At 40.9% G+C, this 15,979-nt stretch overlaps 1 protein-coding gene across 1 annotated transcript; it reads left to right on the top strand.

Annotated features, from left to right (window-relative positions):
• The first annotated feature begins 3,580 nt into the window (after window positions 1-3,580).
• On the top strand, window positions 3,581-15,920 carry spdya (speedy/RINGO cell cycle regulator family member A). The gene is made up of 6 exons (XM_060932867.1): window positions 3,581-3,842; window positions 10,041-10,099; window positions 10,255-10,340; window positions 10,777-10,948; window positions 13,799-14,075; window positions 15,859-15,920. Exons 1-6 carry the CDS (start codon window positions 3,581-3,583, stop codon window positions 15,918-15,920), a joined length of 918 nt encoding a protein of 305 aa, XP_060788850.1.
• The last annotated feature ends 59 nt before the right edge of the window (window positions 15,921-15,979 follow it).

The following is a 15,979-nucleotide window of genomic DNA, read 5'->3' as shown; positions in this document are numbered from 1 at the left end:
GCCAGAGTGGAGATGAACAGTCATCATAAGGCAAAGCCCCATTCCAAAAAATAAGAGCTCTTGCATTTGCAGCCCAGTAATAATGCCTAAAAACAGGGAGGCCGAGACCCCCACTTTTTACATTCTTCTGCAAATGGGCTTTAGAAATACGAGGGGGTTTATCTGCCCAAATAAATGACAGGATAATTGAATCCAGTTGTTTAAAAAAACGTAATGGCAAATAAATAGGGAGGTTTTGAAAAAGATACAAAAACCTTGGAAGTGCAACCATTTTAATGGCATTAATGCGGCCAATCATTGAGAGAGGAAGCAATTTCCAGTTCCTAATCTCATCTCATCTCATTATCTCCAGCCGCTTTATCCTTCTACAGGGTCGCAGGCAAGCTGGAGCCTATCCCAGCTGACTACGGGCGAAAGGCGGGGTACACCCTGGACAAGTCGCCAGGTCATCACAGGGCTGACACATAGACACAGACAACCATTCACACTCACATTCACACCTACGGTCAATTTAGAGTCACCAGTTAACCTAACCTGCATGTCTTTGGACTGTGGGGGAAACCGGAGCACCCGGAGGAAACCCACGCGGACACGGGGAGAACATGCAAACTCCACACAGAAAGGCCCTCGCCGGCCCCGGGGCTCGAACCCAGGACCTTTTTGCTGTGAGGCGACAGCGCTAACCACTACACCACCGTGCCGCCCCCAGTTCCTAATATTGGCTTTTAGTTTATCAACCATTTCCAAAAAATTCAATTTCATTAAAAGTTTGGGGGTTTTGGAGATTTTAAGGCCAAGATAATTAATATGGGTAGTAGCTATTTTAAATGGCAAGGTTTTCAAGAAAATCGGACACATGTTAGTCAATGGCATGAACTCACATTTGTCCCAATTAATTGTGTACCCAGACAATTTACTAAATGATTTTATATAATTCAGGAGGTTGGGAATTGAGACTACTGGGTCCGATAGAAAGATCAATAAGTCATCAGCATACAGGTTAACAAGGCTTTCCACATTACCAAACTTTACCCCGTGAATGCCTGTATGACCTCTTATACCAATTGCAAGTGGTTCCAGGGTAATATCAAAAAGGAGAGGAGAAAGAGGGTCACCCTGTCTTACGCCCCGCTGTAACTCAAAGGGTTGGGATCTATCTGAATTGGTGAGGACAGAGGATACTGGTTTAAGATAAATTATCTTCACCCATTCAGTGAAATTTTCCCCAAATCCAAATTGTTTTAGTGTCTTCAGCATATAAAGCCATTCAATCTGATCGAATGCCTCCTTTTTTTTTTTTTTTTTTTTTTGAAAGCTTCTGACGTAGAATGCTCTCGCATCTCTGTAGAATTGCTGTCTTGTGACTGGAGAGTGCTGATTTTCACATCGGAAAATCACATATTTGACGGAAGATGGATGTGTTAACAGTACCTGAAGATACAGTATTAATTGAACAGCGTAAATTTTGCTCATGTTGTGAGAGAATCTCTTTCAGAGCCCATAAACACAGAAAACCCCGATGAGTTAGTTGAGAGAGATAACAGGATGGCGTGTCCATTCATTTGATATTGAAATCATGTTTTTAGATGCAATATAACATCACACGTGTTTCAGTGGACAAAAAGGCAACGGCAAGATTCAGAAATACACAGGGAAGTTTATAAATTATAAATTAATCTTGCAATGGCTTTTTCCTTCACTCCAGTTCCGTGATTATTGTTTAGCCTTTACCTTAAAATTTCAAACAGTTAATTCACCTTAAAATCAGCTCTCAGTAAAGGGACACCGCAAGATCATCATAGGGTTTGGAATTTTGAAAAAAAAAATCTTGTATGGTTGCAGAGATACGAAATAAATTAATAAATAAGTAACGGTAATTACGCATTGACACCCACACACACACACCTCTACTTAAAGTTGTAGCACAAAATAGAAAGGGTGTACATGGTCCTAATTGGTTCTGTTTGAACCAGAAAAGGTTGTGGTTTTATGAGCGACTTAGTTTTGGAAGTGAATCCGAACAAATTCCTGGTGGTTCCGCGCCACCTGCTCCTGCAGCTCCAGCACTGAAAGGGAAAGTAATTTATTGCCATTATTTAGCCTTCCGCCGAGCAAGTGAGCTTACAAAGATGACAATTACAAAGAGACACTGCTTTATCATAACCGTGAAAGTTGAACACCAAATCAGTTTAAAAAAAAAAAAAAAAACCTGATGATTTGTACCATGCATTCATTTCCTGGGTTCCAGAAAACAGCTGGAGTAGCTGCTGCTGTTCTTCATGTTCTATGCGCTCACTGACTGGTCGATAGGTTCGGGATGAAGCTTGCTCTAGATTCCGTGAGATTGTATGTAATTTGCGGGCATCAGGGAGCCGCTATCAATATGCGGGAGACTCCCGGAACTTCCAGGAGACTTGGGATGTCTGGTAATGTAACACTGCGATGTTTATAAAATTTGGCGGTAACAGGATGGGAATTTCTTTTCGAACTTCTTTTCTACATCAGTCTTTGGGTGAAATATGTAAACTCCACCCCCTTTTGTCAAAAATGGTATTTCAGAGTTATTCTCTGTATATTGTTAATGTTCCACATCTCTTATCAAAAGACTCGTCTACTGATCAAGTTAGTATTGGCTCGACTTTATCTGGTGCTCCTACCTCCATCATGTAGCTACCATCAGCAGATAACATCACCATGGAGACAATCTTTGTGACGTCTGTGTCATTGTTCCGTAGACTCGTAGCAACATCCGTAAAATTAACCATCCATGATGCATCATCTGTATGAAATCCATAATCAGTCCATAACATACTGGAAATGTCCGTGACCAATCCGTAACTTACTAGCATCCGTATTAAAATCCATAACCACTCCGTATTTTGTATCTTTTTTTTTTTTTAAATTATATTTACGTAGTCCGTGACCTATCCGTATTTTGTCAACTACCAGAAAAACCAACCAAAAATGTTTCCTGACTCGGCTTGGAACTCCAACTCAAAGTCTGGAATGTTGCACCATCTACAATAAATAAAATATGACTCTACTAATGTTTTGTTGCACATTTTTACAAAGGCTCATTTATGAACGTACCAAGCTTGGAAAAATTACATGATTCCCACTTCAGAATTCAACTGCAGTATTAGTAACAGGTTTGTATCGGGACGCTCCTCTAACATTAGGACAACATTCCCAAGATGGTCTAATAATTTAAAGGTTACCAGAATGTTAGGGGAACGTTCTCCAGACCATCTTTGGTTACTACAAGGTTCCTGGGAGTCTAAAATTAATCATGGGAATGTTTTCTAAACTATCATATGCAATGAAACATGATATTTTTGTAAAGAGATCTTTCTGGGAAAATCAAGCTGGAACCAAAAACAAATATCTCCAGAATGTTTTGTGAACCAATATCAAACAATTGCTAGGTGTGTGATACCGTATGTAGCTGTATATTTGGTCGTCCTCTATGTCTTATACTGTATACCAGTGGATATTAGTACTCAGTAATCAGTAATCATGGTTGTGATGTAAAAGAATCACACTTTTTTTTTTTTTTTTTTTAAATTGCATATTTCAGAGCATGATGAAGCAGCTAAACCGTGCCGAGACTCCGCCGTCTATCACGTTGCGTATCGGCTTGGCAGCAGCTCACAGCCTTCAGCTCCGACGAGGACTTCGGGTGAAGCGTCCAAACGTTCAGGGCCCTCGGGGACCCCCGGGAAAGAGCCAGAACAACGGCACAATTCACCATCCCAGTCAGATCTCCTGTCTGAGTAAACAGCCGTGGGGTTCGACCCTGGTCATCCAGCGGCAAGAGATGGCTGCCTACTTCAGACTGTTTGGTGAGGGGAAAGTGATTGAGCGTGAGCGTGCCAGGTTATATCCTGATGTTTTGCTGTTTTATCTGTCAGACTGGGGAAAAAAATCACTGAAAAAAGTCCAGCACCATGAATCAGTATGAAGCTGATACCACCCAAATATCTGAGTGGATTCAATTCGATCCTGTAACAAGATTGGATTTGGACCCGGAAATGTTTACATATAAAGGCTCTGCATTTTTTCTATTGTTCGGACTGATTTTCTTGTGATTTTATATTTATTACAATTTGAAATGTAAGGGATTTTTGTGTGAAGTTCTCAAGGTTTCAGTGTTCATATCCGTATCGGAGAACAAGAAGTGGCATCATGCCATCTCTGGTTGTACCGGAGTATATTGTAGCTACTGCAGTGTCCAATTTGGAAGGAGGCAGCATCATAGATATTATAGTAATTATCACAATATATATCAATAAAAAAAGAAGTCTTCTGGACCCCGATTCCAAAAAAGTTGGGACAAAGTACAAATTGTAAATAAAAACGGAATGCAATGATGTGGAAGTTTCAAAATTCCATATTTTATTCAGAATAGAACATAGATGACATATCAAATGTTTAAACTGAGAAAATGCATCATTTAAAGAGAAAAATTAGGTGATTTTTAAATTTCATGACAACAACACATCTCAAAAAAGTTGGGACAAGGCCATGTTTCCCACTGTGAGACATCCCCTTTTCTCTTTACAACAGTCTGTAAACGTCTGGGGACTGAGGAGACAAGTTGCTCAAGTTTAGGGATAGGAATGTTAACCCATTCTTGTCTAATGTAGGATTCTAGTTGCTCAACTGTCTTAGGTCTTTTTTGTCGTATCTTCCGTTTTATGACGCGCCAAATGTTTTCTATGGGTGAAAGATCTGGACTGCAGGCTGGCCAGTTCAGTACCCGGACCCTTCTTCTACGCAGCCATGATGCTGTAATTGATGCAGTATGTGGTTTGGCATTGTCATGTTGGAAAACGCAAGGTCTTCCCTGAAAGAGACGTCATCTGGATGGGAGCATATGCATGGATTAAAGTTTTCCGTCGCTACGACGGATTTCCGTCAACTGGGAGCGCTAAAGGTCAGTAATGAGATTGATGCAGATCCGAGGGGGTAGGCCACCGATGTGATTTAGAACTTCACCAAGCTGCTGTTATTGTCTGTTGTTGAACCCTTTCTTATGCTATGTTTGAGTATATGTAAAAGAATAAGTTGTTGCGCTAGATAGGCATAAATAAATAAATAAATAAAGCCTCCGCTACTGTCTAGTCCCGGGGAGGCTCGGCGGAGGCCACTGATGAAACTATTTGGCTGTCCTACTACTAGGCAACTAAGTTACTTGTCTACTACTAATACTAGGCCTTTTGTAGTAGTAGTAATAATGATATTTACCTACTGAAAGGTGATCAGGTGAAAAAGTTGAAGCCGCAGCAAGACCTTTGCTATTAAGCCTTTTGTAGGTTAAACAGGCTTCGGCAGACAACGTTCTGGAAAGGCTGTATTTTTCTTTGGTTTGATTAGCCTACGATTTAATCTTTAAACATTATGGTTTCAGCAGTTCGCTTAAACATTGGAGGCTGCAGAGTCAGGCTGCAAGATTTCCCGACACTTGTTTAAGATGCCAAACTTCATAGTAAGGAGAAAATAATTCCACAGTATTTAGTGCCTCGTCAGTCTCAAAAATTAATAGTGAAGGACCAACGCGAATTAAGTCCCAAAAAAACATCTCGTAGGCCTATATTTTACATTTTCAAAAAAGTCTGGAATTGGAAGTCGGTCAGTGGAGTGTAATGAAGTGTCTCATTCACTAAGCACAAAAGGTCGGAAAACAGTGGAGAAAACAGCTATTGCTTAAATAGGCTTACATTAGTAATTTAATGTATGTGACAAATAAGTTCATTGATTAAATAGATAAAGAAGCGAATACTCCGAAGCTCAAAATTCAGGAAAGTGGCTCCGGTGTCGCGAGTGCACAAGAACAGTTAATTGAAAGTTAACCTGATGAATTTGTGCATGCGATTTCATGAAGAACCGGGACAATTGGCATTCGGTGAAAGATTCACACCTGTGACTCATTATATTCGCGCGCCCTCTCGCCCACTGTTGCTTCATTTTCCCGATTTACACGCGTGTCTGAAGATGGAGTTTTCAGAAATCTCCACTCTGCCCCGAGTTTGCGAAAGTAGCTGTTTTCAGTGACTGAAACCTCCGTATAGGTGTGAATGAGCGGTGCAACCAAATAAATAAATATGCGTCTTTTTTATCCGGCTACATGTAGGCTATCACTGCGCAAAGCCTCTAATGTTGAAATGGTAGTAATATTTGTTAAAATAATAGTAGGCTAATTTCCACATTACTTGGTAAAATGTCCCAAGGGATGTGATGGGGGGGATGGCCGTTTTATAAGGGGGATGATTTGAGATTTTTATTTCAGAAGGGGGATGCCTCTCCCCACATCCCCCCTCAACTCGAGTACTGCGTATAAGGCCGTATTTCACCAGACACAGGCCCTTCGATTTCCATCACTAGAGCGCGTCAAATTACTTTCGGTTTTGCCAGCATGGACGCGCTTCTTTTAAATGAAGGCACAGATGTGTCAGACACCGACAAAACGGTAAAGAATAAGTGGAGATGGGCTTGACTAAATGAAATGGGCGATAATGGCAAGCCATTTAGTTCATGGTGCAAAAAGATGAAAATGGCAGGTGTGTGCTTTTGTGTAGTTTGCCATAAAAAAAAAGTCTATGGAAGCAATGGCAAAAAACTAGATGCCTTTGGCTTCACTGCAAAGAAGCAGAAAAAGTGAACTTTCACTTTACTTTTCTTGTTTCCTGGTTTTATGTCAACAGATTTTCTTATTTTTCTTTCTGTTCCACTCTTTTGAAAGCATGGTTCAAGTTCGACTGCACTTGCACTTTTCTCTTAACCACTGTTGTGCATTACTAAAGTATTGTTGAAATAAATTTGCACTTTGCGCTGAAAACTTGATGTTTCATCATGAATAGCCAGTAATGACAATGTACAAGTCTTGCCTTAGCTTTAGTCATTGTTAAAATTATGTAAATGTACTATAAGTAGGGGCCGAGGGGATAATGGACAACACAGCGTTTAAAATTTGACGCATTGCTGACATGGTAGGAGCCAACGACATGGAGCTTCTTTTTTTTTTCAGTCAGATGATTTTTTTTTTGCTTTAATCCATGCATATGTTGCTCTAGAACCTGGATGTACCTTTCAGCATTGATGGTGTCTTTCCAGATGTGTAAGCTGCCCATGCCACACGCACTAATGCAACCCCATACCATCAGAGATGCAGGCTTCTGAACTGAGCACTGATAACAACTCGGGTCGTCCTTCTCCTCTTTAGTCCGAATGACACGGCGTCCCTGATTTCCATAAAGAACTTCAAATTTTGATTCATCTGACCACAGAACAGTTTTCCACTTTGCCACAGTCCATTTTAAATGAGCCTTGGCCCAGAGAAGACGTCTGCGCTTCTGGATCGTGTTTAGATACGGCTTCTTCTTTGAACTATAGAGTTTTAGCTGGCAACGGCGGATGACACGGTGAATTGTGTTCACAGATAATGTTCTCTGGAAATATTCCTGAACCCATTTTGTGATTTCCAATACAGAAGCATGCCTGTATGTGATGCAGTGCCGTCTAAGGGCCCGAAGATCACGGGCACCCAGTATGGTTTTCTGCCCTTGACCCTTACGCACATAGATTCTTCCAGATTCTCTGAATCTTTTGATGATATTATGCACTGTAGATGATATGTTCAAACTCTTTGCAATTTTACACTGTCGAACTCCTTTCTGATATTGCTCCACTATTTGTCGGCGCAGAATTAGGGGGATTGGTGATCCTCTTCCCATCTTTACTTCTGAGAGCCGCTGCCACTCCGAGATGCTCTTTTTATACCCAGTCATGTTAATGACCTATTGCCAATTGACCTAATGAGTTGCAATTTGGTCCTCCAGCTGTTCCTTTTTTGTACCTTTAACTTTTCCAGCCTCTTATTGCCCCGTCCCAACTTTTTTGAGATGTGTTGCTGTCATGAAATTTCAAATGAGCCAATATTTGGCATGAAATTTCAAAATGTCTCACTTTCGATATTTGATATGTTGTCTATGTTCTATTGTGAATACAATATCAGTTTTTGAGATTTGTAAATTATTGCATTCCGTTTTTATTTACAATTTGTACTTTGTCCCAACTTTTTTGGAATCAGGGTTGTATATACAGTATAAATATCTGTGCGAATGCACACTGTTTAAATTAATTAGTTGACTTGTTTTTTTAATGTTTAAAACCCTATTCAGACTGGATTAGTTTATCATAATGAGCTGGGGTCATGTTTTCCCAGAGCATCACTGCTAATTTTACTGCCATCCAAATCTATTATTATTACAAACTGCACATTCCTGCACTGGGAAAGACTATCCTGTATAATACCTATAGCCAAAAGTATGTGGACACTTGACCATCACAGTCGTATGTGGTTCTTCCCTCAAACCGTTCCGCCAAAGTTAGAAGCACACAGTTGTATACGGAATGCCTTTGTATGCTGCAGCATTATAATTTCCCTTCAGTGAAACCAAGAGTGAAACCTGTTCCAGCCCGACCCACACAAGTTCTAAGGTTGGAGCAGAGGAACTCGAGTGTCCTGCACAGAACCCTAGCCGAACTCAACCCCATTGTACGCCTTCCCAGAAGATTGGAGGAGGTTATCACAACAGCAAAGGGGGACTAAATCTGGAATGGGATGTTCAACAATGACGTATGGGTGTGATAGCCAGGTGTCCACGTACTACTTTTGTCTCGGACGTGCCGTTCTTTAAAGGACCCATGGCATGGTGGTTTGTTGATGCTTTAAACGGGCTCGTGGAGGTTTCCGGATGTTATATCCGCAGCCTTTCTCGAAATGAACCCTCGGCACGTAGATATAGCCTCCTGGGAGAAAGCCCCATTTCAGCCCTTTTCCCAGTGCGTCGTTTTGCTAATGAGAAGCATGGAGGCAGGGAAGGGTAGAGGGTGGGGGCGGGTCTTATCATTAATATTCATGACATGTAAACGTGTTCCCTCTGATTGGCTAACAGCACTGTGACGCTACCTCCAGTGGGTCAGAACAAGCGGATGTGGGTGTCTTACTATGGCGAGAGAGAAGGAACAAACCGCGAAGGGAAAAATACCGCGCGCTGACGTCATTAAGGTGCGACGCGAGGAAATAAAATAAATTCAACAAATGTTTGGGTTTTTACTGAACAAACAAACAAACAAACAAAATGAACGAGTGACTTAAAAAAAAGAATGTGGGTGTCTTTGTAAAAACTGTTTTGATTGGCTATTATAACAGAGCATGCTGCATGCTTTTTGGTTTTGTAGCACAGAGTACCTGGCTAACTGCAGGAAGCGGTTAGCTGCACAGCTAATGTAGCCATTGCAAGGCTAACGTGGCACCGATTTTAAAACACGGCAAAACGACTTAACAGTTATACACTTACTTGTTCGGTGTTTGTGGCTGATGCGGCAGGGATGCTTGGTACGGACCCAGGCTTCAGTGACAGCTGATGTGCAAAACCTGCCCTGTACTGTCCCAAGTTGTGGAAACATTCCTCAGGAAAATGCTTCCGACAAACATACACCGTCTTAGGTAGACTCGACGGCGTATTATTGGAGTAAATAAAATTAAGCCACTGCGTCTTCAGGGGCTCTCCTGTCGGCAGTAAAAACAGACTCTTTTCTGTGTTGTCACATCCATGTACAGCGCAACTTCCATGTTTCGCTCGCTTAGGTGATGCCATGTTGTGTCCTCTATGGTCTCCTCACTACAACTGGGCGGGCAATTCATACAGTGGGTGGGAATCCAGAGGGGGGGCGTGGGGATCATCTCCCTTGCTGACGTAGTAAAGGGAAGAGTTTATCATCAACGCGCCGTTTTGACGCGCCATTCTCAAATGTTGGGCATAGTTTGCTTTACACATTATGAAATTTCTAGCCACTGGGGTGACTTAAGAAGGTCAGAGGAACTCATTTTAACTTTAAAAAACCTCAAAGTGAAAATTTCATGCCATGGGACCTTTAAAAAGGATATTATTTGAGATACTACCATGATGTTAGTTCTTCAAATTCCAGGTCTGTTTCTTACTGTGGCACTTGTTTTATTTGTTTTGTTTTGTTAGATGATGATCTCATCCAGGATTTTCTGTGGATGGACTGCTGTTGCAAAATTACAGATAAGGTACGAAAGTCAAATTAAATTCAGTTTACTTTTTAACATCACAAAAGAAAGCCTGCCAGTGGTGCAGTACTATTACACATGGAAATCTTGTAGTTTAACATTTGATTAATATTTATATTGGAGGATTTTTATCCTCTTTTGCATTGTATTTATAGTATTTGCTCGCCATGACGTTTGTCTACTTCAAGAGGGCGCGTTTTAGCATCGGCGAGCACAGCAGGATGAACTTCTTTATCGCTCTGTAAGTTCATTTCACTAAAGCAGCATCCTGATGTGGCTAAGTTAATGTATTTGGGTTTTTTTCCCCCTCATCTGCACTTTTAATAATAATAACTAGTTTAAACAGGAGGCCGTATAACTTGAGGTTTTGGTGATAACTTTTTTTTACCACCAACTGGAATAGTTTGAGTAACAGCAAAAGAAATTAGTGATTTATTTGTGCATAAAGATTTAACAGCCATATTCATGTGAACTCCTGTATCCTCTAAACCGCTTCTAACATGCAGTTACTGTTAGCTTTTCAACACAGTGACATCTTGTGGTCAAGATGATGAACTGCAGCAGGGATTTTGGGTTATTTAGTATAATCTGCTCTCAACGGAGTTAAATTTGTTTTATCAGTAAAATTGGACTCTGAATTTTAGCCTTGACTGTATCACTTGTGGTGTGTGTTCTAGATACCTTGCAAACACCATGGAGGAGGATGAAGAGGAGGCAAAGTATGAGATCTTTCCCTGGGCTCTGGGGAAGCGCTGGAGGAAACAGTTCCCTCGTTTCCTGAAGCAAAGGGACAAGCTGTGGGCTCGCATCGAGTACCGAGCGGCAGTCAGCCGCCGCTGCTGCGAGGAGGTAATGATCCACGTCATGGCATTTCACACTGTTTTGAGTCAATCATTAAAAGTGCTATACAAACAAAAACAATTTATTTTTGCATGCTGGTGGATCTGTATAGCCTGGATCTTAATCGCACAAAAGCGAGACAGACCTTTACCCGAGTCATAATTTATCTCCGTCAACAATTACAGCCTTTTTAACAGAGTTTTAGACTCTGTGTTGCGGTGATGATTTTGAACATCATTTAAAAATCACTGTTTATTTTTGTTACATAAGAAATACAGTTCTGGACTCCTAACAAGTCTCCTAATGAAAATGAATGACTAATGCTCCATCCCAGTGAAAGCTGGCTATGAGCTGAAGGAGCAGAGAGGCGCACACACACTGGAATAAATCTTAAAAATATTGCTGTTTTTTTTTAAATCCCACTTATTTGTGAATTCTCACCCTGGCACTCCTCGATCACACACCCACTACCAACCAGGGATGGTGAAGGTTAGACATGTGAAGCCACCACATCTTTTCTGAACACTTGTAGGAAAGCTTTGTCTCCTCTTATACGAGAGGAAGTCAAAAAGTTCTAAGACGAATTGAAAAAAATCTTTATTTATGAAAATAACAAAGCTATTTCTCTACATATCCTCCATTTAAGTCTAAACACTTCTGCAAGCTGTGTTTCCATCAGAGAAATTCCTTCTTTGTAGAATTCTGAGGGATGTCTTAGAACTTTTTGACTTACCCTCGTACGTATGTGAGCTCACAGATAACCATCACTGGCTAGTGTCAGAATAACGCCATTGAGGGAGCATGGCCCGTTGACATGCTCTTGTTTTCCAGGTTGGCGATAATATCATTTACTTCGAACTTTCTATCTCCTGCTGCACCACCAGGGCTCTACGTTAACTTTGAGACATGGTTGCCAATTCGGGCAACCATTTGTAGAAATCTGGTTGCCCGAACTCAGAACATGGTTGCCCAAATATTACATATTATTTTTTTATTTATTATTCAACCTTCTCAGACGCTGTCTGTATCAACAAGCATTGACACTAGCGCCCCGTGCGAGTAACGCGGTAATTAGTCACGTAGTGAAGGACGTACCAATAGAACACTGAATATGCACTACGCGATAATTATTAGCAATGGGAAACTGCCCACGATGTGCAAATGTGAATTCCGCTAGTTGTTGAACATCCCGTAATGATAACATGGACGCGGTCTTTCCGAGTCAAACAATCGCAAATCGTGATGGAATTTCATCATAATATGAATGAATAAACATCGTTTTTCACGCAAGTTGACCTATTTGGGTAGTTGCCCGATCGGGTAAGCATTTGTGAGAGTCTGGTTGTCCGAATCTATTGAATGGTTGCCCCGGGCAATCGGGCTACTGTTAATGTCGAGCCCTGACCACTTGGGAGTCCAGGAAGTTTTCATATATGCTTTAGGTGCTAAAGAGCACCTCTAATAGCAGGAAAAGTGTACTTCAGATTGAGAGCTAGGAGCGTACTGGTATGATGTTATGTGCTTACACTTTAAAATTTTCGATGAGCTTTAAAACCTACTTTTTAAAATAAGATGAAATAAGAGAAACTAAAAAATACTATACGAAGGATGTATTTCTGCAAAGAAGAAAAGGAAAGTTATCAGTCTATTTATTAGGGGTGTAATGATACATTTACATTACGGCATTTAGCAGACGCTCTTATTCAGAATGATGTACAGCATGCCCGGAGCAGTTGGGGATTAGGTGCCTTGCTCAAGGCCACTTCAGCCATTTGTGCTGGTACAGAGAATCAAACCGGTGACCTTTTGGTCCCAAAGCTGCTTCTCTAACCTTTAGGCCACAGCTTCCCATACATCATGACGCAACGCATCGCGATGCAAATCTACAGTGATCTGTAGTGACAGAGAGAGCAGCCATTTTAGCCATCCTTGGAGCTCTATTTCCAGTTAAAATGATGCCTCAGACACTGCTATGGAGTTCATTATGTTTTAGTCCGTCGTTTTCTCTCGATCAGATCTCATCTCATCATCTGTAGCCGCTTTATCCTTCTACAGGGTCGCAGGCAAGCTGGAGCCTATCCCAGCTGACTACGGGCGAAAGGCGGGGTACACCCTGGACAAGTCGCCAGGTCATCACAGGGCTGACACACAGACAACCATTCACACTCACATTCACACCTACGGTCAATTTAGAGTCACTAGTTAACCTAACCTGCATGTCTTTGGACTGTGGGGGAAACCGGAGCACCCGGAGGAAACCCACGCGGACATGGGGAGAACGTGCAAACTCCGCACAGAAAGGCCCTCGCCGGCCGCGGGGCTCGAACCCGGACCTTCTTGCTGTGAGGCGACAGCGCTAACCACTACACCACCGTGCCGCCCTTCTCGATCAGATACTTTTGTTTATTCAGGGAAAATTTGGGGAGAATTTATAAATGTAATTATTTATTTTTGATGTTTGTTGAACCTGTAGTACATTTTGTTTAAATGTATTAACTATCTATTCCTGCCCATTTTTGATTGCTTTTAGTTTTATACAGACAAAAATGCACGTTGCTTTGAATTGTTTATCATTCAGAAATAAATACTAATACAAGTAAATAATTTTTTCTTCCTTAAATATTCTGAGAAACATGAAGCCAGTATCCCGAATCAAATCGTGACCAGAGTGTATCATTACACCACCACATCTCACACACAATTCTGATATTTGTCATTCCCTTTGAAAATCTGTATCCAGATATACACCAACATGTGGATTTACAGTCGTCATACCATGACTTAATTGTACTGTTGTAGTCCATGTTACACATCACACATTCCTATACTGTGTGTGTGTGTGTGTGTGTGTGAGATCAGGTGATGGCCATCGCGCCGTCTCACTTTATTTGGCAGCGGGAGCGAGCAGCTCACCACAGTGGTGCACAGCGGCAGTACCGGGACAGGGAGGAGATCCAGATCCCACGAGGTCCAGCTGCCTCTCCCGAGCCCTGCGCTCTCTGTGCTCAAGTCTCACGCCTGTCCCCGTCCCCTCTTCCCCTCAAACTCAGCCTGAGTCTCCAGGAGACACCCAAGTCCGAGAAATTATTCAGGCCCCACAGTAACGCCTCCTGCTACTGCACACACAGCCCAGCAGGTGAGACAGAAAAGCACGGACAAGAATAAAACACTTTGGGGTGCACTATTGTAGGAAAATAATCAGTACTGTATTACCACATCAGAGTTGATTATTTTTCTATAGTAGCCAGCATGTACCAAAGTGGTTTATTTATCCTATATTTTACCCAATTATTGTTGGGTTTTATGATAAATAGGCAAATATTATATTGATAAACGCTCCTCTCTCCGAGTTCTGCATTTTACTTTACTTTTGGGACATTCCACCAAATGGGTGCCATTTGCTTGTTGTACCACTCCCAAATTAAACTTAATTTGTTATATTTTTTCAACACTGATTATAATAACACACACATTTAACTATTCAAAATGTTAAAAGGCTACGTTATTTATTTGTTTACAAGGTTTGGAAGTCAAAGATGGCTGCATTTTTTTTTCAGTCCTGTTACCAAAACTCAAAGTAACAGGACTGAGTTTTTAGCTAATACATGGAATTAAGCCACATGGCGTCATTGCTAATAGCATGACCACACTTGGCACATTCTAGTGATTTACCAAAAATCTGTATTTTTAAAATAAATATCATCTAAGAAATAATTTAAGTAACAGGACAGTATGTTGACATTGACTGATAAAGTCAAAGTTAAAAAAATCATCAAATATACAGAAAAGTAAATGAGAGAACTAACTTTTGGTCTTCCCATGGCCTTCAGAAGACACAACTGATGTAACTTCCTGTTGAGCATGTGATTTATGGAATGTTCCAAATTTGTCAGATGGGGTAATATGTTTGGGTAACAGGACTGAGTGAAAACCCAGGGACACGACTAAAATGTGTATTTTAACTAAGATATTGTGGATTTCTTATGAGAAAATATATTTAAACCATGGATAGGATATGGAGTCACACAACAGTGCAAAAGAAATACTGTTTCTGAAGGATTTTAATCATAATATTTCATAGTTAAGTATAAAGTTATGGTGATGATACACGGGGCAACTTTTTGGGCAATGTTGCCGAGCAATGTTGCTGGCAACTAGGTGAGACACAGGGCAACTTTTCAGGGCAACTAACAATGGGCAACAACAGTTAGCTAAAAAAAAAATCGATGTCTTAATTTTTGCTGTGACCATTTAATCAAGCTGTCTGTTGTTTTTTAGAGCTTTGGTGAGGTAAATTCCTCCATATAGAATATTAAAATAACTTACCGGCGTAAAAACAGATGGAGTCTCTCCATCTCTTCACTCCACTGACACTGAGCGGCCGCCATATTTGTTTGAAATTTCTGATCCGAACCTCACCGGAGGTAACATGACTCGATACTCGCGTTCTGATTGGCTTATCTCAAAAAGTTGCCAGAGATTATCAAAACCATTCAGAAAGAAACAATGTTGCCCAATCTCAATAGAAAAGAGTCAAAACGCAATTGCCCAGCAACATTGCTTGGCAACATTGCCCAAAAAGTTGCCCCGTGTATCATCACCATTAGAGTGCGGGGACAGGTAACACATGCTATTTTTCAGTGTTTTAGGTAGTTTTTATTAATCCTTACAATTATATATCTTAAATTTGAAATCAGATCAATGTGCAGGACATTCTGCGTAATAAGGAAATGTATTTTAAAGTACATTTTTATGTGCATTTATACATATAATTTTCTAGGGACGGAAATGGCACAGATTCGGTGGAACGGCTCTTTTAACTATCCCCCCTCTTCCTTTATTTACACTCTACGTAAATAAATTGCAGCTCACCTGTAGTGTACATTTTACAGTTTCTCTTATTTTGAATTTACAAACAGGAAGTGATGCGCACAGCGAAACCGGCCATGACAATTCCATAGAGTGGATCAACAAGAACTAGAGTCTCGTTGCAACCAGTAACACATTACCCATTCCCGACGATCTGCTCTTTTGAAACCT

This window comes from Neoarius graeffei, chromosome 11, assembly GCF_027579695.1.
Source record: "Neoarius graeffei isolate fNeoGra1 chromosome 11, fNeoGra1.pri, whole genome shotgun sequence".
NCBI classification, from domain to species: domain Eukaryota; kingdom Metazoa; phylum Chordata; class Actinopteri; order Siluriformes; family Ariidae; genus Neoarius; species Neoarius graeffei.
Note: the sequence above shows the minus strand (reverse complement) of the source record. Positions and strands in the feature narration are given on the sequence as shown.